The sequence below is a fragment of the Numenius arquata genome, chromosome 3 (assembly GCF_964106895.1).
Source record: "Numenius arquata chromosome 3, bNumArq3.hap1.1, whole genome shotgun sequence".
NCBI classification, from domain to species: Eukaryota; Metazoa; Chordata; class Aves; order Charadriiformes; family Scolopacidae; genus Numenius; species Numenius arquata.
The window spans coordinates 21,565,713-21,588,411 of record NC_133578.1 but is presented as its reverse complement, the minus strand read 5'-3'; the positions used below and the strand labels follow the sequence as shown (position 1 = coordinate 21,588,411).

Here is a 22,699-nt window from a genome sequence, read left to right as displayed (position 1 = left end):
ACATATGCCTATGGCAGTGTTAGGCAGCAGCAGATACTATCACCATTTGGAAACATCTGACGCCTGTGACTAAGTGAAAAAGGGAACAGTTGGATGAGGAGGCATTTTATACTTCTGTTTATTTGGAATTCTGTAGAACTTCCATACATCAGTGTTTACAGTCACTGTATTTACTGGAGACAGCACTAACAGTTAACCGCAGTTCAAAAACGGCATTAGCTGTTCCAAAAAGATCAGTGTACCGTTTGCATGATCTAATACAACTAGAAGGAGATACATCATTCATTCCTCTTTTCTAAGATCTTCTGCAACTCTTCAGTAGTTCAACTAAATGTCCATATGTACTCATTTCTAAAAAAGCACGCCACTTGTTTTTCCTAGCTGTATCAAAAGAATTAATTTTCCTACTACTTATAGCAAATTACATCAATATTATTTTAGTATCCATCTTTATCTAAGTAACTAAATAGACGGCAGGTTGGAGAACATGACAGCATTGACTGCTGCAGGTCCAGATTTATTATATTGCATATAGTAATACTTTCCTGTAAAAATTATTACTACAAAAGCATCTTAGGAAAATTCGAGATTTTTTTTTATTTTAGTGAATGCCCTTTTAGCTGGGAGGCATATAGAGGGACTAATTTTCTTTTATATAGAAGAAAACCATGAAAAGCAAACTAACAATCTCTGAAACTTCTGCATTCTTTTCTAGGTTTAACTAGGTATGAGCATTATATAATGATAATAATTATGAATATTAGTAAGTTTATGGCTGATATTTTTTTAACAAGTAAATAGTTAATACTTTTATATTCACTTTAGTGGTGGGACGCCCCTTGCTCCGAAAAATGTTCATTACTTACTAGCAGACAAAGAACAGAAATCAACACTGAATTGAGCACCCTTATGAAGATATATAATTGAAATATTTTGATCTTTTAGAAAAGGTTTCCTAAGAACTCTGAGGAAAAAAAGTAGTTAAGACAAAGATAGGCTATGTAGCAAATACAGTGGCATACGTTCTCCTGCATGTACGTCCTCCTGAGAACACAGTGAAACGAGTGTCATGAATAAAAGACTACTCGTGCTGAAGGTTCTACAGCTTACCCATTCATAAACTAGAATTTTAGATTAAAATTTGGTTTCACTCACAAGAGGAAAAAAAAAGCTTAGTGTTTTCAGCCTGTAATCTTTGCAAAAATTCTACTGGTCTCTGTCTCAAAACCACCACAAAAATTTGGGGCTCGTAAAAAAAAAATACAGTGAGGTATGAGGCAGACTAGCACAACTAAGCATATCTCAGACATCACATCATGGCTATGGGAAATGTACTTGGATCAGGATCGCTCTCTAAATTAACCTGAAATACTCTGAAGACATTGATTTCAAGTTAACTAAATGAGGTTTCTGAAAAACTGGTTTGCCAATATGACATTTTGCTGGATCTATCCGGATCTATCCAGAATCAGTGATGTACAAGAACCTGAAATTTCATTAGCAATTTATGTTCTGTCAAAAATAATATTTAGTGGATAAGTATGCAGGGAGGGAACAACATTAACCTGTATCAGTTACAAATTCCACACCTCAGATCTTTTACACTTACTAGTGCCTCCCCCTCAGCCGTAAAACTGGGCTTCAGCTCTCCAAAGCAGAGAGTACACGTATTAGTAGCAACGGGGCTTACAGTGGTTATTCAACCTTGACATCTATCACATGATTTTCAAAAATTCTGAAAGCATATTACGCATCACGTGACTGAAGGCGTCTTTATAAATTAATTAATGTGTCACAGTGTATCAAGAAAGAGAGAACCAAATCAATACACTCCTAGAAAGCAGGGAAGGAAGCTTACAGCTACCAAAGAATGAACACACAAATCATATTAAATGCTCTCTATGTTTTCTGCAGACAATGTTTCTTAATGTTTAAAATGCCCAGCCTATCACATGCAAAATAATCAAAAGATAACAGAAACTATTTTCTCTTCAGCTGTTCATTGTGGATGCTACCTTGCCTCCTACTGAATCAATGTCAAAACTCCTCTTTATTTCCATGATGGAAGGATCAGGTCCATCATCACCAAGTCCGGCAGCATCCTAACGATTCCTTAAAATGTTATATAATCAAGATTCGGAATGTTTACATTAATGTCTATAAGGAGCATCTAAAGGTTATTTTTTTCTAAATTAACAAGATCTGGCAATACTTCAAAGCCTTCCAAGAGCATCTTCTACCACTAAAAGTACAGTAGGTTGAAGAACAATGAAAAAAGAGTACACAAGGATAAACGGGATTTCATCTTCGGGATTCCTCCCTCTCCACAGCCAGTGGCCACACACCAAGAGTCACTGTTACACTTACTTTAAAATAACTTTTTTTTGAACTAACTATTTTAACAACTTTTAAGATACAGTCTGCGGCCGCAACAAGCCCACCACCTTCCCTAGTTGCCCCCGTACGTCAATCGCCCAGCTCACCGTCCGGGACCGCGTTCGAGTGAAATCCATCCTTGAACGGGGAGTCCAAACCCCGGATGGGTGCGGGGAGCGCGGCGCGATCGGCCGTTCCCAGCGACCACCCCCCACCTCCCCGGCAGCGCCGGGGACACCGGCGGCACCGTTCGGCGCGTCCCCCACCCTGCGCTCCGGCGGCCCCCCCTCAGCCCTCCCGAGGCATCGGAGGAGCAGAGCGGGCAGCACCGCAGCCCCTCCGTCAGACCCGACTGGCGGGCTAGTGTCGCCCCCCGCCGCGGCAACCGCGGGCACCACCGGGCGGCGGCACCGAAGTTCCCGCCGCGCCGCCGGTCCCGCCCGGGGAGCGGGACATGGCACGGCCGGCAGCGTCGCGCCGAAGGGCACGGCAAGAGACGACGGGGGACCGCGCCCGCCCACGACCCCTGCCCGCCGCGGCCCACCGCCGCCCGCCATAGGCGCTCCGCCCGCCGCTCCGCCCGTGCCGGTACCGCTGCCCGGCGCTGCCGCCGGCCCCTTCAGCACGAGGCGTAACGGAGGCGCACAGAGGCGGGCATCCGCCTTCCCCGCGCCCGGACCTTACCGGCCGCGCTCGCCGCCCTCGCCCGCCTGGGCGCACGCCGCTCCCTGCCGGGCTGCCGCTGCCGTACGCCGCCCCGCAGCCGGCATCACTGCTCCGCCCGCAGCCGCACCAGCCGCCGCGGCGCCCGGCAGCTGCGCCCGCCTCACCAGAGCGCAGCCCGGGCACCGGCGGGGCTCGCCCTCTCCGACTGACAACCGCCAGTAGCCAATCGGCGCCCGCGCAGCACCGAGGAGGCGGGAAGGTGTGACGGAAAGGTACCAATGGGAGCTCGCTCCTGCGGCAGCGCTGTTTCCGGGAGGGGGGAGCGGCGGTAGGCAGCGGGGGTCGCCGGGGCTGTGAGGCGCGCCCGCAGGGCCGGCACCGGGGCTGTACGGAGCGCTGTGCCTAGGCGGGCCGGGCCCCAGCGGGGCCGGAGCTGGGCGGTGGTAACGCGTGCGGCGGGGCCGGTCGCGACCTTCTCCAGCTGCTCGGGGGAACGAGAGCGGGGCTGAGGGCCGGCCTCTCAGGTGGGAAACGCGCCTCGCCCTTCCCCTGCGTGCCCAGGAACATCAAACTTCTCGCCGCGGCGCTTTGTTAAAAAAACAACGACAACAACAAAAAAAAAAAGACCAAAAACGGGGAGAAAACGATCATTTTTTTCCAGCGGAGTCCTGCTGGGCTGAAACCGTGTCCGCCGGCAACGTCCCCGCAGCGACCGGCGGCCGCCGACCTTGGTGTCGCCGCGCCAGGCAGGGGACCTAACGGCAGCCGCGCCGCGGTGCGGTGGTGAGTGCCGGTGTGTCCCGCCCCGCCCCGGCCGTCAGCCTCCCGGGGTCTCTGTCGCCGTGGCCGGCAACACGCGGGCAGGTGTGTGCCCGCTCCGCAGGGCCTGGGAACTGGGGCTGGTCCCGCTTGCTGTGCCCGACCTGCCTGCACCTGTGGTTCACTTGTGTTCGGCTGTAGCAGAAATTTTGCAAGTGGACCGGGTGCCTCTGGCTTACTTCTGTTTATGGGGTACGACCACAGTTCTGTGTGTTTGTTACGCTATGTAGAATGAGGTCTTCTGCACCCAAACCGTGGGGATGTAGCGTAGAGGTACGTGGGCCTAGTAGGGTAGCAGAGGCCCGGGAGAACTGAAGACCTAGGATGCACCATAGAGGAGTATTGGGTGAGTGTGATAAGGGAAGCAGCGCACGCTTGGCATTGGAGACCTTACGGCTTACCCATGGTCAGTTAAAGAAATGCAGGCCTGGAGCTAGAAAAAACTGGTTTTGGGGTTAACAAAGAAATTGTATCTAACATGCGTAATAAATTCAGGTGTAGAAAAGGAGCTGCAGAGCAGTGAAGAAAGAGAAAGGTAGACAAGCATGTTAGCAAAGATAAAAATGACCCCAAGTGGATTCTAGAGGACGAATATGAAATCATAAACATGAAGATCATACTAATCCTGGCCAAGGACTCCAAATGCTTGTGCGTCACTATTGTCACCACCTCACACTCCTAACAAGAATGAAACTGTGATCAGGGGATCCAGAGGAGCAGAGGAAGGGTAGATGTAACAGCAGGAGAGGGGTGCAACAACAACTTTAACTGCATTATTATCATCACTCTTTTTCTGTAGCTAATAGTTATTACACTCTTATACTAATAACAAATGTCTATTCCCTCTTTTTCAGTCTCTTTCTCTAAAAAGCCAGGTCAATAACACTTGAAAACATTTCAGAAAGATATTTCATGCTGGGTTCTTGTCAATGTTGTTGGTCTTTATCCATCGTTTTGGCACTTATTTGTCAAGAGAAGCCCCTTACTCAGTTTTATACTTTATCCACTGATTCAAAAGGATGTGGAGGTTTATTAATTCCTAATGGCTTACCATCATATTTCATGCCTTTTTAGAAATGTTTCTAAAATGAAATAATCTCTGGAGTTAATCTGGTCATAAGCAAATGTTTGTTAGGTCTTAATGAAGGAATTTATTGTTAATACTAATATTGGATACTATTTATAGGCAGAATTCTTTGTTCAGTTGTGCCAGATGCAGGTACCCTCATCTGTGCCGAGTTCAGAACTGCTACTACTGTTAAACAACCTGAAAGTCATGCCCTTTCCCTTCATAACAACTTTTAATGCAAATTTTATTCTGGTGAGACTAATCTGCTACAGTGGTAGATTTCTTTGCCTCCCACTCTTCAACTGTTTACCTTTTCCTTTTTTTGGTGGCAATGATACATTTGAGTTTACTGCGTCCAGTGTGAACACTGAACACACCCACTTTTGTTTGGAAGGAAGTAGCAAGAAATGGTTTAAATGCTTATGGGTTTAGACACTCTGTGCAATAGCTCAGTCAGAGGTGTCTTTCTTCTGCCAAATTGGTTTTATTACTTCAGGAACCACTTCAAGCGTTCAGGAAGTACAGTGCTTATACTAGTATTTTATATTTGTCAAAAAGTATGATATCTTTTTGTTAAATCAGGAGGTGGGGTTTTTTTAACATTTGATGTCAGCCATATCTTTATCTTGGGAAAAAAAAAGCCCCCAAAACATACTTTATTTACTGTTTACAGTTTTACAAATGTTGCAAAACTAACAAGCATTGCATAGTTACAACTTTATAATGCCTGCAAAGAAGGAGGGAAAAATATTTTTGTTATGAAAAATAATCCTTGTAGGTGAAACTCTTTCATAGTAACTGGAACATAAATTTAATTATTTTTAATAGTTTAAGCTTCATCTAAAAATGTAAACAGAAGTTCAGATATCTTGTCTAAACAGTATTTTCATGTTAAAAGAGTAGCCTTTAAGGTTCAAGAGCAGCTTTGTTGCAAGCATATACACAGCTTAGCATGTAAGGTAACTAAATCATTATTTATCAGGATAAGCCTGCAGTTTGGCTAAAAAAAAAAAAAAAAAAAAAAAAAAAAACAAAAACCAAAACAACCCAAACCTAAAAAATAGCTATAAAATATCTTAACACATTTTTTTCTGAAGTGCTGAAGATCTCTAAAGAGAATTTTTTCCAAATAGAAAGACAATATACCACATAACAGCTAAATATCCTGTTTATGAGACAAAACTTTGCTGAGGGAAGCTTCTTGTTACAGGCATAGAAGCACCAAATAAATAAAAGGAGAAAACACGAGAAAGAGAAAGCAGAACACCTGAAATATGGGCCTGTTTGTTCAGTAAGTGCTTTGCAGTACACACATTTTATAAATTTACCAGAGTTCATAGTACCTTGATAAACTGGATTTTTTTTGTATACCAGTAAAATTGCATACATTGTTTTAGCCCACAAAAGCGTGATTTAGCCTCCAGTCCCATAAGGCAGAATAACTTGACAGTCCTTTCTGAAAAACAATATAGTATTCTTGAAAAGTACTAACGTGCAGGACATGCAGGAGCTGAACTACTCTTATTCACAGCAGAAACAGTATGAGAGATATGATCCCCATGCAGTTTTGTCAGCAGGAGTCCATTCTGGATCAACAAGCTTCTAGGGGTGGCAGGAGTACTCAGGAATCACACCTATTAAATCATTGTTTTAACTGTTGAGACTACCAACAAGGTGCGAACTGTGGTCTAAGTACTGGTATTTGGGACCCTGGCAGACAGTAGGAACTATGTTGAAATTCAACTTCAAAAAAAAGAAACACAGCTGCTGTATATCGCTTGGTCTTTAACCTCAGGTTGTAGGAGTGGTTCTCCTTTTTACTAACAATATGTGTGCTTTTCAAAGTTACTCCATCTCCATCCAGAAAATCTTTGTGACCCCAGGTGGCTTCCCAATTAAAGAAAGTGTTTTGGGCTCCCAGTTGTTTCCACCTGTTCTGTTTATGACTTCATGCAGGCATTTTACTTTTTCATCTCTGCTATCTTTTTATACATAAAAAATTTATTGGTTTTGGAGAGAATCACCTCACAGGGAGTTGCTATTTTGCTAATGTAGGTAGCAGTAAGTGGAGTCTTAGTATTATGTTTTGATATTAACTGTGCATCCAGCTGGAGACTGATTATACTAAACATCAAATCTTCAGATTTTCCATGCTTCATCTAGTCTTTTCTCCACTGATTCATCTGTCTTCTTTGTCTCTTAATGCCCTGCCCCTCTTTTTTTCAGATGAAAGCTCTACCTATAGACATACATAAATTGCATCATTACCTGCTACTGTTTTCTGATGTGAGTCATATTTTTGATTACTAGGAAATAACTGTATGGGCACTATATAGGTGGGTCTATCCCAGACCAACTTTCAACGAGGAATAACTGCAGTATGGGTTTGATGACCAAGAGGAGTACCAGAAAACATAAAACCATTTCCAGGATGTGATAGGCTGACAAAACCTCCAAATTATAAAATACTGTGGATATTCCCTGCTGTGGTGGATTGACCTTGCCTGGCTGCCAGATGCCCACCCAGTTGCTCTCCCCACCCCCCATATCACGACACCTCCTCAACAGGAGAGGGGGAGAAAATAAGATGGACAAGCTTGAGATAAGGCAATTTAATAAGAAAAACAAAGCCCACACATGTAAAGCAAAGTAAAAGAGGGAATTTATTCACTACTTCCCATCAGCAGGCGATGTCCAGCCACTTCCTGGGAAGCAGGACCTCAGCACATGCAGTGATTGCTTCAGAAGACACAGTTTGTAACCACAAATGTCCCTCCCGCCCCTGCTTTTCCCCATCTTTTATTGCTGAACATGACGTTATATGGCATGGAATATCCCTTTTGTCAGTTGGGGTCAGCTGTCCTGGCTGTGTATTGGCAGTTGGTGTTAGAAGGCAAACTATGTATTAATTGAGCCCTTCTGTGAGGCATAGTGTATCAGCAGATCTTTTACATCAAACTGTAAAGTAGCCTTTTAGAGAGAAATGATATTTCACTTCTCCCTTTTGGCAGGGTTTGAGTATTTATTTAACTGATGTGTAGATGCAGCATTGCCTTTACATAGCTGCGGGAGGAATATTTCATTATTTATTTTTAAATACATTACAATTTGCCAGTGTTATTCAGCCTCAATTGGTAACCCGTTTGTTAATATTGTGTAGATTTATGTTGTGAGATGCAAATCACAGTTATGTGCTAGGTGCTATGTAGACAAGTAAGGAAAGGAGGTTCTTGCCCCAAAGAGTTTGCTTGCATAATCTCTTCTGGAAGTGCAATGTGGTCTGATTTCATACTGCAAGAAGAAGTATTTCCTTTTGTTATTTTATCTACCATGTATTATGTTAGCCGGAGAGTGCTAATCCCCTCATAAATAAAGCCAAGCAACTTCCTTTGTGTGCTGGGTGAGTCCTTCAAGATGTTTATTTATCTGAAGTGGTCAGTTGCAAGCACAGCTTCCATTTATATAGTGTCCATAGCAATGTCACTATGATCATAATGAATTTACTTAGAAATATTTAAAGACTCCATAAGTACATATTTCTTTGCAACTGCCTTGCACAGTGATGTAAGATAGCCTTCTGTACTGAGGAAGGGATGGGTGGTGGAACATTTTTTCAGATCAAGCAATTCTGCTTTGTATGAATGACCAGAACATAGAACATTTTATTTTTTATTTTATTCTCCATTGGTCCAGTCAATTTAGGTATTTTTATCTTTGTATTAATATATTAGAGATTTTATTGTCCCCCGCCCCATATTTAATTTTGTGGTAGATAGTCTGTTTTGACAAATATTTGCACAATTACCTAAGAAATTAATTATAAAAGAATTAATCCATCTCTGAACTGGGTTAACCAGGAGAGAAGAGCCTTCACATCACAGTCAGTGGCTGAATCCAGCTGGCAACAATCAATGTGGTTCTGTTTAATTATGATTAATGTTTTCACTTATTTTATAATTTTGCATGCAATTTTCTTTTTAAGGCTCTTGCAGGATGATTTGGCAATAGCTATTCATAAACCAGAGAGCTTGGTTCTGTGTCATCTGATAAAGATGTCATGTGTTTTGCTTACCCGCAAGGGGATGTGACCAGTAGAGGGATGTGACTTGACGTTAAATTCCATTTCCTCAAAGGACACATCTACCAGAATTCAGGATTCACGTCCTCTGGTCCCTGGTACTAGCACTGCAAAGGCTGGAATTGTCATCACTGGTGCTATTTTATGATTGACACAGCGGCCTGCTTCTGTCACCCTTATTTACATTGAAAGGCGTCTTAAGAAAAATTACTCATATGTTTCTGTTTCTGTAGTGGTGTTCACGTGGATAAGAATGTCTGTGTGCGAAGGGTCTGAGGACTTTGCTGCCAAAATTTATTCAAAGTAAAGATAGAACTGCATTAGGAACACTTGGCTGTGTGCTTTTGTTTTTCATCTGGAAGAAAAAGTTGTCTATAGGCTCAGCACCAGAGTTTATAATGCAAATAGAGAAACAACAAAAGAAAAAAAATTATTATATGGGTAGAAAGAATGAGGGAGAGAAAGTGAATCCACCGCATTATGAAGCAATTTAGCGGTACTGAACTTGCTTGTTCTATATATACACAGCTGGTGTTACAGTAATTTGCTGATTGCTTGTGGTTCCACTTACGTATACGTGAGTATCTATCTATTTATATGCATACAGACATATGATACTCATATATTACATTAAAAGAACATTAAGTTTGAAAGTTAGAATGGCTGCACTCAAAAGCTCTCTGATATAGTCTATAATATTGTCATAGCATGATGTTTTTCTAAGGACTCTTACCTTATTCAAAGTATAGAAGGGATGAATCCTGCTACTTGCACAATTATTTAATATTTTGATTTATCAAATTATTACAAAGATGACCTCAGGCCTTATTGATTGCAATCTCCTATGTATCTTCTAGCTGCTGCAGCAATTCAGAAAGAAGTCCTAATAAAAACATTTTCATTACTATATATCACCAGGACATGTTCTGTACCATAAAAAAAAAATTATGTGAGCTGTTGAAATTGAAAACTATATTGCAAATATAGTCAAAATTGAACCATATAAAAATTGAGGTGCTAGATTGATGTGAGTTTATTCTGCTGAAGAGTATTTTTTAGCATGGGCAAAATTCTATACTCTTACTAGGTATTTTTCCTGGAAATGGAGGAAGTCTTTTTGGTAAAGCTTTAAAAAGAAATCAGTGTCTGTCATTCCCTATGTGTGGAAAGCTTCAACCCAAATAGATAACAATTTCAAAACAGCATTTTTTAAATGGCAAGTATGCAAAACTATCACTGGAATGTTATTACTGTTTCTTACAATTAAGACACATAAATGATTGTGTAGGATAGTATAAAACATAGGTTTTAGGATCATGGCTTAGCAGAATAATATCACTCGGGTAGGAGTGTGTCATTGACAGAAGTCACCCCAAACAGGTATTGGTGTATTTTTTCTGCTCCACCAAAGCATTTAATGTGTGTTAAAGAAGAATGATTCTAGAAAATTCTTGGATATTCTAGAATTTTTTGTCATTCAAAGATTTGAATCAGGGGAGGAATTACTCTTAATATTATAAAACTTAAAAGTCCAGTAGCCTATGAAGCATGATATTTTGGTGCTGGGATTTAACAGTTTTCAGAACTCTCAAGCGGATGCAGATTTTGAATTTCCAGAATTCAACCGTTATAATTGTATTTGGCACATATGTATGTATGTCTTCAGCAAATATATTAAAGGAACATTAATGTTTCAAAATCAAGCACTCAGATGCTAGCAAATGGTAAAATTAAGGTTGTCCATTTGACCTTATTTCATGACCCTGTGAACTATGACTAATTTTAAAAAAATTGTGGTCACATAATAATGAATCAGTAATATAGTAGATATTAGTAAATATAGTAATGCATGTACATACAATGCATTGTATGTACAAAGTGGAGAAAGCTCAGTAAAGGTACAGGAGGTGCAGATTTTCATCCATTAGCCACCTCTTCTGTGTAGCCAAGTCTTCATTTGAAAAAAAGCATTCCTAGCAAGTTCCCAATTAGTGTTAATTTGAAACTAATAAAGTGGATCATGCTAATTCCACTCTAGCACTGAGTGAAGGTTTCTTCCATTCACATGCAGGTTGTTGATCAGTTCAGAGAGCTTTTTGTAGACAGGACACTGTACAAACACAATACTCTTAGTGCCAATAAAGAAATTCCCTGTGGTTAATTCTATTTTCTGCCTTTCTGTTTTTGAGTTTCTAGGTGGAACGAGTTCCAGACTGACACCAGTTAGTGTCTCAACAGGGGCAATGTGAGCACCCTGAACTTCAGCTGCAAACAAATGCATACAAGGATCAATGTTACTGAATGTTCCTTTGTCAAGATACAGTAATAGTTTGATGACACTGCGCATTCCCAGTGAAACACAGTTCCTTAGTATGATACAAGTAGTTTACTGGACAGACATTTCCTGTTATTACAGGAAATTTTCCCTAAGAAGGCAAAAACTAACTGAGGTCAGTCTTTACAGCGGTCACTGTAGAAATTAAAAAATATTTTTTGATCAGGGTGGCCTGATTAAGGAATTTGTTTTGAGTCATATATTATTTATCTTAGGTATTTGGGAGATGGTGTTGATTCAGTTCTTCACTTTGGATAAACTTGGTGCAGAACTTAAGAGAGATTGTGTAAGGAAATGTATGTTTCTCCTCAGTTCTGGGGCTGGCAGAGAACTGGCAAATACAGATAGCCAGAGCACAGAAATATAATGCTCTTTATTGCTATGTCATCTCTGTCTCTTGGAAGTGATGATAAAATTTGTAGCTGGTTAAAGAAAATGGTTTGTTTTCTGGAGTGCTGCAGTAGTGTTGAAATGTAATCACAGGACATAAATGTCTGGAGACCTAATCCCAGCCTCACCAAATTTGTTGGAAGCTATGAAGAATCTTATAAAGCTGAGATTCTTACACAGGCTTTCACAAATAAGGTAAATTATCCCCATTATTTTTTTCCTCATTTTCCAGTTTTGCTGTCTATAGTGCACATATACTTTCTTTAACAAAAAAAAAATTAAGATCCTGGAGCACTCCACAGTATGTTAGTCTATAGCATTAGTATTTTCAAATATAGTTTACCATATATTATTAGCCAAATGTTGTTATCATGATGCCTCCAGGAACACATATAGGTATTCTTGGTTGTTGTCATAATACTTTGTTTCGAAGAAAACAATTTAGGCTTCACATTCTGGCCGAAGAAGCTGAGTCCATGCTGTTTCTCTTTTATGGCATGCTGTCAGCATGGATATCTGCCAGAGCCTGTTAAAGCTACTGCCTGTTAAAGCTACTTTTCATTACCTTCTCTCCAGGCACATAAAAACCACTGCCCACTTTGGCAAAATAGTTTCCTCAGTCAAAGCCACCAAGACTCCATCTGTAGCCTTCAATAAAAGAGTAGCATCCCAACAAATTAGACCAGGAGCTTATAGGAGACAATAAAGAAAAAGAAATTTTAAGCAGTATATGACACTGTGTACGTGCTATTTGCACTCTAATATTGCTTTATGAAAAGCTGCACAGAACCTCTTAAGATTGGAACTGCAAAATTACTTTTCGTGTCCAGCTATACATGCTGAATTCATAGCTTTCTATTTCTTCTTTTTTATCTAATATTCTGTAGAGCTCTTAACTGTGACCACAGAGAGAAACTGGAATCATATTCGAAGTGGTAAGAGACTATTTCTTATTGATTAGTTATTGTTTTTGTTATAATATGTGCACCAGTATTAGAATTAAGATGACATAATCTAGTTTACCAAACAGTATATTAAAAGTACTTTCTTTACCATTCTATCCCCTCATGTTTCAACTATGCCTCCATTTCCCCATATTTTTTTAACTATTTCACCTTTTGTACTGAAGAGTCACCTTCCTTTTTTGTTGAGAGGTGACTTTCTTGATCATGAAATGAAGTATTTGTTGAATTCTCTTCTACAATAAGGGTGACTGGAAAACCAGCCATCTTTTCAGTTTGGAATATGCAGTTTCTGTGGGGAAAGAACAGCTTTTTCCTAGGTACCTGTTGTGATAGAACATTGTTCCTTGTCAGCATCTGTCACGTGTATCATTATGTCAGTCTAAAATTTTAAATAGATACTGATAGTGATGGTTACAGTGTCAAGAGCCAGAAGATAAAATGGGTTTGAAATTAGCTTTCATCACGTAGATGTCCCTTTGAGGTTTTTCTAGGAGTTTTTTTTATATTTAACCAGATTATGAAAATTACCTGCTGCAAATGTGTAGTAGATTTGTCATGTCTGTTTTTAATAAAATCATAATGTACTCAGTTAATGAAAAACACATGCAAAATACATGTGAAGACTTTATTCTGTCTTGTTCTCTCCAACACCGTAACCTAAGAGAGGGGAAGTGGGGAAGGTATAGGAAATAAATCCATGGAGAGGTAAGACTTTGAATTTTTCACCTCTTTTCCTGAAGCAGTACACAGCTGTCTTGTGGTTTTTGTTTAAGGACTATGCTGAAAATTCAGCTCTTTCATGGTTAAATTGTCATTTAATGTTTTAGAAAGCCCAAAAGTAAGGTCAATCTGATTATGTTCCTCAGCCCATTTTAACACAGCTCCTCTCTTTAAAACATTGCAAAACGCTTTTCATGTCAAAATCATCAAATGTAACCCACATACAAGGTGAAATGCTGCTTGTGAAAGTTAGTGAAGTTCACCCCAAGGATTTAACTTAGGTGCCTCTTAATGGATGAAAGCATGAAAAGAGACAAAGGTTTTAATCTGTCTCTTTTTCACTTCATGTTTTCCTGGTTTTGTGAGTGTACCCAGGGTAGTTAATGTTTTTGCAATTATACCTCACAGTTGGAGGTGTACTTGACTGAAGTGACCCAAATCTTACATAAGTAATTCTGATAATTATCCTGGACTTTGAAAATAAGGCCTGAACTATAATTATTTATGGGAGGGATATTGCAAGAAATGTTCTGTGTTAGAATAAGGTAGATCCTTAGCATGGTTTTAATGTCCATGCTGAGCACTATGTCTTTTAAGATACTAATGTAGGTATGCCTATTAATATGCATGAAGGAGATAAATGCTTAACAGAAGACAGACAAGGTAAGTACACTTTTTGCAGTAATCAAGCATTTGCTTTCAGCAAGTCCTTCACCTACGAGTCCACTTCAGCAGTATAGTAAAAGTGTTATTTAGGTTCCTCTATAGTTTTGAGGATGCCCCTGACTCTATAAAGACTCCAAAGGGATCAGTTGATATGCTGCATCTATAAAAACAATTTAAGTAGCTCTAAGTAAGTCTTCGTGCCAATTATGTTAATGAAGCTGCAAAGGGACTGCAAATTTAGAAGTCCTCTAAAGTCCAGTGCTGGCCAAGCAATTCAGAAGCTTCTTAACAAGATATTAAATCAGGCTCTTTAATCTCTCTAATTGGTGCTTTTGAGTATAGAAGAATACCTGAACCCTGCTGTGTTCCAAAAGCAGTAGAACATCTTCACTGGTCAATAATACCTAGTGAAAATAGACTTCTCAGACCGCAAGGCTCCTGTACTAAATCACGGCACAGAGAAGTTTCATTTCACTGTCAGTGTGGTTTTGCTGTTGAACAGTGCTTGGCTGCAGCTGTGCTGGAAATGGATCAGCTCTGCCCTCCATGACTGCAAGGTCCCATTCCTGGGCACTGCTAAATATCCATGAGCTGAGGGGTGAAACCTAGGAGTAGCCAGAGGTAGTTATCCTGCTGAGAGAATGAGGGTTTCAGTGCCAGGATTCCTCTCAGGAGCCATCAAGCCTCTCCTCACAGAAAATTGGACTTTTACAAACTGATGACTAGTTGTTTAAACTCAGGTACTAAAACTTAGAAAGCCTAGAGGTTAACTTAAAAATATTTAAACTTAGAATAACAACTTTCTGTCACAAAAGTACAGCTCTAATGAATGCTAGTTCTTTGAAAACCATAAAGACCAGCTTCTTGGCTACAGTAAATCTGTATGTTTTTGCCAAAATTCATGAGGCTTTTTGGCAAGTAAGGAGTTACTATTCATTTAGCGTTTCATTTAAAGAAGATCTGTATGATTGCTATTTTCTAGCTACAACTTTTATCCTAATCTCACTTTCAACTGCTATATGCATTCTCTCCAGAGTGTGGCTTCTGTAGTGGTAATGTATGTATACATTAGGGTGACTCTGACATGCACCATCTCCCATCTCTTTTGCCTTCTATGGAAAAGGGAGTAAGACAAACACACATCTCGGTGAGTTCCAGCCTTATCTTGTCTCTGATTACTCCTGCTCTAAGATTTTGGCTGAAGTTCTGAAAAACTCTCCTACTTCAAATTTTTTTCAGATAATTTACGTTCTTTTGCATTTTTTTATTACCCATTGCGATTAGTTTTCTGGAACAGGTTTACAAGGTGTCATCCTTATGATTTGTATAAGAACTCCAAGACAGTAGGATGGGACACCTGGCTTGTATTACAAAGAAATAATTATGCAGTATCATTTAATTTTTCCTTAACATTCATCCTCACTACCGGAGGAAATAAAAAAGCCACCCACTGAGAGAAGAGAGTGCAAAGCTAATGAACCCACTGGAGGAAGGCTTTGCGCTTTTATGTCTGTCCACTGCTAAGCAGTCCTGATCATGGAATATCCAAGGAGATTTGCCCCATATGGTATGTCATTTATGTATGTTGATTTTACATGTTATTCTCTCAGGGAATAAAAATTTCCTCACAGTCCTGCTTTTTTTCTACTATTTTACCAAAGCCTTTTTATGAGTCATCTCTAGCTGGCCAAAGGGAACAAGCATTTTCTGTGACTCATTTTTGGTGGTGCTTTTATTTTGTTTAGGTGAAGCAAAAAGTTCTGTATTTGTAAGAATATTTTCAGATGCATTAATTTCTTGGTGTAAATGAGTTTTTATTATATAACTGATACCTGTCACTCCTCTAAATTGTAGGATACAATACTGTGTCCAGTTCTGGGCTCCCCAGTTCAAGAGAGACAGGGAACTACTGGAGAGAGTCCAACGTAGGGCAACTAAGATGATCAAGGGATTGGAGCATCTCCCTTACGAGGAAAGGCTCAAAGAGCTGGGGCTCTTTAGCCTGGAGAAGAGAAGGCTGAGGGGAGACCTTATCTAAGTTTACAAGTACTTAAAGGGTGGGTTGAAGGATGATGGAGCTGGACTCTTTTCAGTGGTTCCCAGTGATAGGACGAGGGGCAACGGGCACAAGCTGGAACATAGGAAGTTCCATTCAAATATGAGGAGAAACTTCTTTCTGGTCAGGGTGACAGAGCACTGGAACAGGCTGCCCAGGGAGGTCATGGAGTCCCCTTCTCTGGAGATTTTCAAGACCTGCCTGGATGCAGTCCTGAGTAACATGCTATAGGCAATCCTGCTTCAGCAGAGGAGTTGGACTAGATGATCTCTAGAGGTCCCTTCCAACTCTGATAATTCCGTGATTCCGTGACTATACTTCAGGTACAAATGTTGCAACCATATTAGCTTTTCACTTGAATTATTAACTTGCACATGGTCATACCTAAGTAGGCGCACATCAACAAACAGCTTCCATTTCACCCTCAAGATCATTCCATTTTCCTAACTAATACAGTCACAACTGATCTTATACTTAATAAGCAATTTTGGGGATTTGGAGAGATTTAAAAGTTTAGCTTATGTAGAGCTCTAAATATTTTAGACAATTTCATTGATTTTCTTCAGGCTTGCATTTTCAGAGATTTTTTTGTTGTTGTTGTCTTAGCAGGAATTTTGTTGATGTTATTTTTAGTTGTGTTATCTACTCAAAAAAGCAAACAGTTGTTTACATCGATTTACTAATCTTGTGGGTTTTTAAAATAATTTACTACGGTTATAACCAAATGGGAGGAGGGGGAAGAATAAGAAAGAAAGATCTTGCCAAAATAATTTTAGAATGTTCACAATGGCCTATAGGCTAATGATGTAAGGTCCCTTCCAGCTCTAACCATTCTATGATTCTATGATTTTTTAAAAAAATATCAAATACAGTGGTATCCAAGGGCATTGCATGAAGGCTAATTAGTCTTCTGGTAACGTTCATTTTAAGGGGTCTTTTCTATATTTCTGCATTTCATGAGACTACTTTGGAGGGGTGAAGCATGATGCATAAAGAGGAGGTTTCACTCTCTTGAAGTATTCTTGTGGAAGAAATACTATGTATAGCTTTTCTCATGTGCATATACTACATACTTGTTTCTGTGCAGGTACAGAAGAAGGATCACATTTGGCTATCCCACTTACCCACAATCCCATTCCTTTGGGCAATGAGTTGCAGTGCAACAGATATTTTGTTCTAGAACTCTGCACAATCATTTCTTAAATATTTTTAACATCAACCTATCTTGCCTGTAAATTACTCCAAACACTTGTCTCTGTCAGATACTTCAGAAATTATTTCAAAATCTGTGTTTTGATTATCCTTCCCTGTCACTCTAACAAACCCTTTAAAGTAATTATCACATGAAGAATTTCATAAACTGAAAATCATATGTATAAATTCATATTAAAAAAACTTCACAAAATACTTTTTGTAAAGTGCTTCTTTATTATGCATTGTCAACAGTTAAATGATATGTTGCTGTTTCATGCAAGCTGGAATAGTGTTAAGAGAGCAAATGTTAATCCATAAACACGTTAAGGAAAAAAAGTGCTAAATCTGCCTAAATTTGTACATTTTTAAATATGAAAAGGAAAAGCTGCTTCAGTTAAAATGACTTTGAATTAGATACTGAAACAACCATTAGTCTATTTGTTCCCAAGCCTTGTTCCAGTTCTGCCTAGGATGTTTGGTTTTATCCTGTGTTAAAATTTACTTTTTGGTTTTTTTCCCTGTCATGCAATATAATGCCGTAGTAGCAGCTCTAGGGATATAGCAAAACAATACTATTCACCAACCAGTTGTGGTTACTATTCAATAATGAGTCCATTTCAAACTAAGTACTGCATGATATTGCAAAAAAGACCTAAATCCAACAAAAAAACCCCAACCAAACTTCTTCTACTATGAGCTAACACAACAAAAGTACATAATATGTCATGGAGCAACAGCTCAGTTACAATAATAACAATACATAAGAAAAAAGCTAGGGAAATATTTTTTCTTGTTTTATGCACACCAGGTGCTTCACATCTTAATTTGTTACAAATGATAAACAAAATTGAATTATGTTGTTTCTGCAGGACAATTGTGTAGGAAAATATTTCTTGCAGTGTTCAGGAAGATAGAGAGACGAGTTGTTTTAATTACAGACTGAAAAAAATCGATTTTATGCATCTTCATTGCCTTAAATATAAACTAAGTAAATAAAGTCTGAGTAATTGACAGTATGTAATACAAATTTTCATATGTAATTTCTGGATATTAAATTCTTCAAGAAGAACTATAAAATAACTGGACTGAAGAAATACCTATTTACGACATACTTTATGATAAGTGACAGACATAGCTGGTGACTCAGATGTTTTATTAATTTTCATCGTAGAATCTATTTCTCTTAATTTGTTCTTCTACAGTGAGCTGTTTGAACTCGACTTTCTCGCCTTGGAATGATGGAACAGCTGATATCTTGAGGTCAGTAAATCTAAACTTCTGTTTATGTTATTCTTTGACACTTTGATTATTTCATTGTCTTGACAGGCATTAATACCATTCAGGTCTGTATCACAATTCCTGTGTTCTTTTGAATATGGGCTGCAGGACTTTTTAGTTACGCCTACAGAGTCTATTAGACCACAGTCTGAAACCAGGTTGTCTGTCTTAAGAAAAGATGTTTTCAGTGTGTCAGATAAAAGAGTATTTAAATTTTTGCTATATTTGGATTCTTTTCCAATGCATACCAACTCAGTATCAACAGGGAATGTTGTATTAGTTGCCTCCTTTAAAACGAATGTGTTATTTGTATGAGACTTCTGACAAGTGGCATCTTTACTAAATTGAGTAAGACTATCAGGGGTAACGGCATCTTCATCTTTTGAGTTCTCTTTGTCCCATGAAACAGTTACAGTATCGCTAGAATAGCTCTTACGAAATTCATACATCCCAAATATTTCTTCATTTCCAGACTGATTTTCCAGCTTTGCAAACACATGCTGCGATACAGTGCAAATTACATGACTTAGTGCTGTCATTGGCTTAGACGTAGCTGAGAGAGTTGTTTCCTGCCTACAAATGTTTAGATGTGAAAAAGTGGCATAATTGTTGTTGTTATTGTTATTCAAGCTGAATTCTTTGTGATTCTTTTGTACTGTTACATCATCAATGTTAGTAACCTGTACAACTTCTGAATTATCAGTTTCATTAATTTTTTTCTCGTGCTCCTTCCCAGCACTTTGCACAATCACATTATCACCTTCATTAATATCCTTTCCACTTTCCTCCCTATTCTGTGATCCTCCTGTTTTATTCAGCTTATCTTGCACGTTCCCAGCTTCCTCATCTTTTCCCTTATTGCCTGCTTCATTTTTATTTGCTTTACAGATATTTGTAGCTTCTTTTTCAGACAGAGAGCTAAGGGATGAGTGTTGATTTTGTTGTGCATTTGCCATGTCAGTTTTATTTTGGTCTCCCACAGCACTTTTTTTCTGAGGATCCTCTTTGTTGCCCAGAGGTTTATTTGTATGTAAACTAGAACCTTCTTGAGCAAAACCTTCTGGGGGCCACTTTGGCTTATTTACTTTAGCCACTTCTTCAATAGAAAATGTTCTCTTAGGCATTTCATCATCTATTGAAGGTGGCCATGTCATCTTTAATTTACCTCTTTCTGTGGATTTTTTCAAATTGTTATCCAAAATATCAGAATGAATACCTTCAGTACCTGAGTACAAGTCTTGATCAATTTCTGTAATTGGCTTAGGATCAACAGGTATACTATTAACGGGATTTGTTTCTTCAGCATGAATATTGCCAACTGAGCTACACTGATGTCTAGAATTCCATAATTCCTTATGCTGCTTGTGTCCAAAACCTTCATCATAATTTCCTTTTGATTTGAAAAGTTGCTTAAAATGGGGTTTACAATATATTTTTCCGTGGAGAGATGCGTAATTTCCCAAGCTGCCAAATGGAAGAAAATTTGTTTTATACTTTTACATATAATAAACTTACCACGAATTTTACACTTTATTTAGTATTTCAAGTACCCCTACGTGACAATATATATAAAGAAAGGAAGAGGAAAAAGAAAGCAAATCCAATGTATTGGCCAATTCTGAAAAGACACACACACAAAAGTATCTTAAACCTTCAACTGCAAATTCCCATATAATTTCAAAGTCAAAATGAAGGCAAACAATCATGCTTTGTGATTTAAGAAAGAACATAAACTTATTTGGTTGTTACACAGGATAAGCTTCAAACAGGAATGTTCCACAGCACTTTGGGGTTGTTGGGACCTTTTTTTCATCATATTGAAGACTGAATCCTCTTTTTTTTCTATAAAATAGGTGGGGGAAATGCAGTGCCAATTTTCTTTAGCTTTCGTGTGAATTACAGAAATTTGTGTTTGATTATATTTGGATTCTCCTTCTAAATGAAGTAAAGGAAATGTGTGTAACTAACCTCAGAAGTGTTAAAATCAGAACTGTTAAGTCTTTGCAGTCTGATAGAGCAATAAATACTGCATTTCATATAATGATTACAAGAGTGGTTTGCTGATGCAAAGAACCATCTTCATTCATTTTATGGATGAGGAAAAGTGAGAAAATTTGGTCTGTGTTCAGGTGTCTTAAATTGCACCCCAGTATCTGTGTCAACTGCTTCCTGTTCATGAGCTCTCCTGAGGTTCTGGAACAGTCAGTAGGAAGTAACATGCAGAAGCATTTGGAAGATACTGGGATGAAGCAGTTTTTTTGAGAATTTAAAGGCCTTGTTCCTTGCATCGCAGTGCAGATGTCAGTTGCAGAGAAGCAAAGGGGAACCCAGGTTATTTCCCTGTCAACCCAACATCCTATGGGCTGAACATCCTGCTTGAAAATAATTTCACTGGCTGTATTTATATTCAAATGCGGAGTTCTGTGAGTGAACATGCAGTTACTTCTTACCTTAATTGACTGCTACAGTGGTGACATCGGAAACATGATTTATGAAAATTCTGCTTGTCGGCAACTAGGCATTCCATTGGGTAAACTCTCTGTTGGCAGAGTCTGCACGTTTCAGTTTCCTGAATCTGCAGTTTCTAGAACCACATATTAAAAGTTACAAGTTAGTTTAAGCCACATATTATGATTTATTTGTAACTGTATCAGTCCATATTTTTTGTTAAAACTGTAGTTTTCTTTATGCATTAACTGGTATCTCAGCTGTCAATTTTAGGGCTTCATTTTTGTTCCACTAACAGCAATACTTTGAAAGTCAAAATCTACTCATCTTTCCCTTTTCAGAAATCCATACATTTGATAGGACTATTCACTTCACTACACCAGGTACAATATTTCACATTTATTCTTAATAACTATGTATTTTGTGAAATGAGATGGGATAATAAAAGGTTTACTAGTATAAGTGGAGTTGAGTATAATGTATGTATACATCTACAATGTGATTTAGAGATCAATAAACAAGGGGCAGATGTTTGAAATTCTGATGAGGAAATTTTACTTAATCATGCCAAGAGCACATCAAGGAGCGCCACTTCTTTGTGAACCTGCAGACTGTATACTCATATGGTCCAGATATGCTATGGACATAATTATTTGTAATTTTTACAATTTTCATGTTCGGACTTGATACTTTCTTCAGTTAATTTTTAAGACTGTTAGCTACGATTATATTAGCTAACTATATAAAATCCTTTATTTTTTTAAATATAATTAATTATAAAGGAAACTAGTTCCCTGTAAAGTACAAAACATGAATATAAGGTTTATTTCTTAACAATAGGGGACAGAATCATAGAATCATAGAATGGTTAGAGTTGGAAGGGACCTTAAAGATCATTGAGTTCCAACCCCCGTGCCACGGGCAGGGACACCTCCACTAGAGCAGGTTGCTCAAAGCCCAATCCAGCCTGGCCTAAAACACTTCCAGGAAAGGAAATAATGGATAATCTGTTGGGCTTGGAAAAATGCATGCTGCTATTCTGTCTTGATTTCTGAATTGCTAAGAAAATTATACTAGCAGACAAATACAAATAGGGTGGACCAAATAATCGCTTGGATAAATATATCCCCATTGACAACAGTAATGCCCCTTGACATCAGCAGAAAATTTGGCCCTTTTCAGCATTCTGTCTGGTTTTGTTTTGCTTGCTGGTATTGATTTTATAGCAATTCACAAATCAAGACAGAAAGTGATGTAGATTTTATAACTACAGCTTTAGTGCCCATAACGAGAGCTGTGAAAAATGCTGAAAGAGAAATTAAATATCTTCAAAATAATGTAGAACTTTGCAAAAAGAATAAACCACCAGCAAAACCAAAAGAACTGTTGGTCATGAAACAGAAAGCCTCAAATGTAGCCTCAACGTAGTCTCTAAGCAGGCAGAGGCCGAGCAGGTGTGGAGAGTGGTGTCCTGGACATGCCCCCTGCCTCTCTGGGCACCGGCTGCTTGTGGCTGGCAGCGTGAGCCAAACAGAAGGACTTGGCTTAACGTTCCTCAGTAGACAAGTGTTCCAAATGTAAAGAGGGAGGAAAGGCACAAGCTTTGTGATACAGAAAGGGATAAAGTAATTGGGAGGGG

The 22,699-nt window shown here is 39.1% G+C and overlaps 1 protein-coding gene across 1 annotated transcript in view; it reads right to left on the bottom strand.

Annotated features, from left to right (window-relative positions):
* Positions 1–1,991: 1,991 nt before the first annotated feature.
* The window catches only part of XIRP2 (xin actin binding repeat containing 2), a 59,762-nt gene continuing 39,054 nt past the window's right edge, over positions 1,992–22,699 (bottom strand). Inside the window, exons 7-9 of the mRNA XM_074145727.1 lie at positions 21,063–21,196; positions 18,861–20,076; positions 1,992–2,102 (exon numbers count right to left, since the gene is read on the bottom strand). Coding sequence (XP_074001828.1) covers positions 1,992–2,102; positions 18,861–20,076; positions 21,063–21,196 — 1,461 coding nt within the window. The remainder of the gene's footprint in view (positions 2,103–18,860; positions 20,077–21,062; positions 21,197–22,699) is intronic.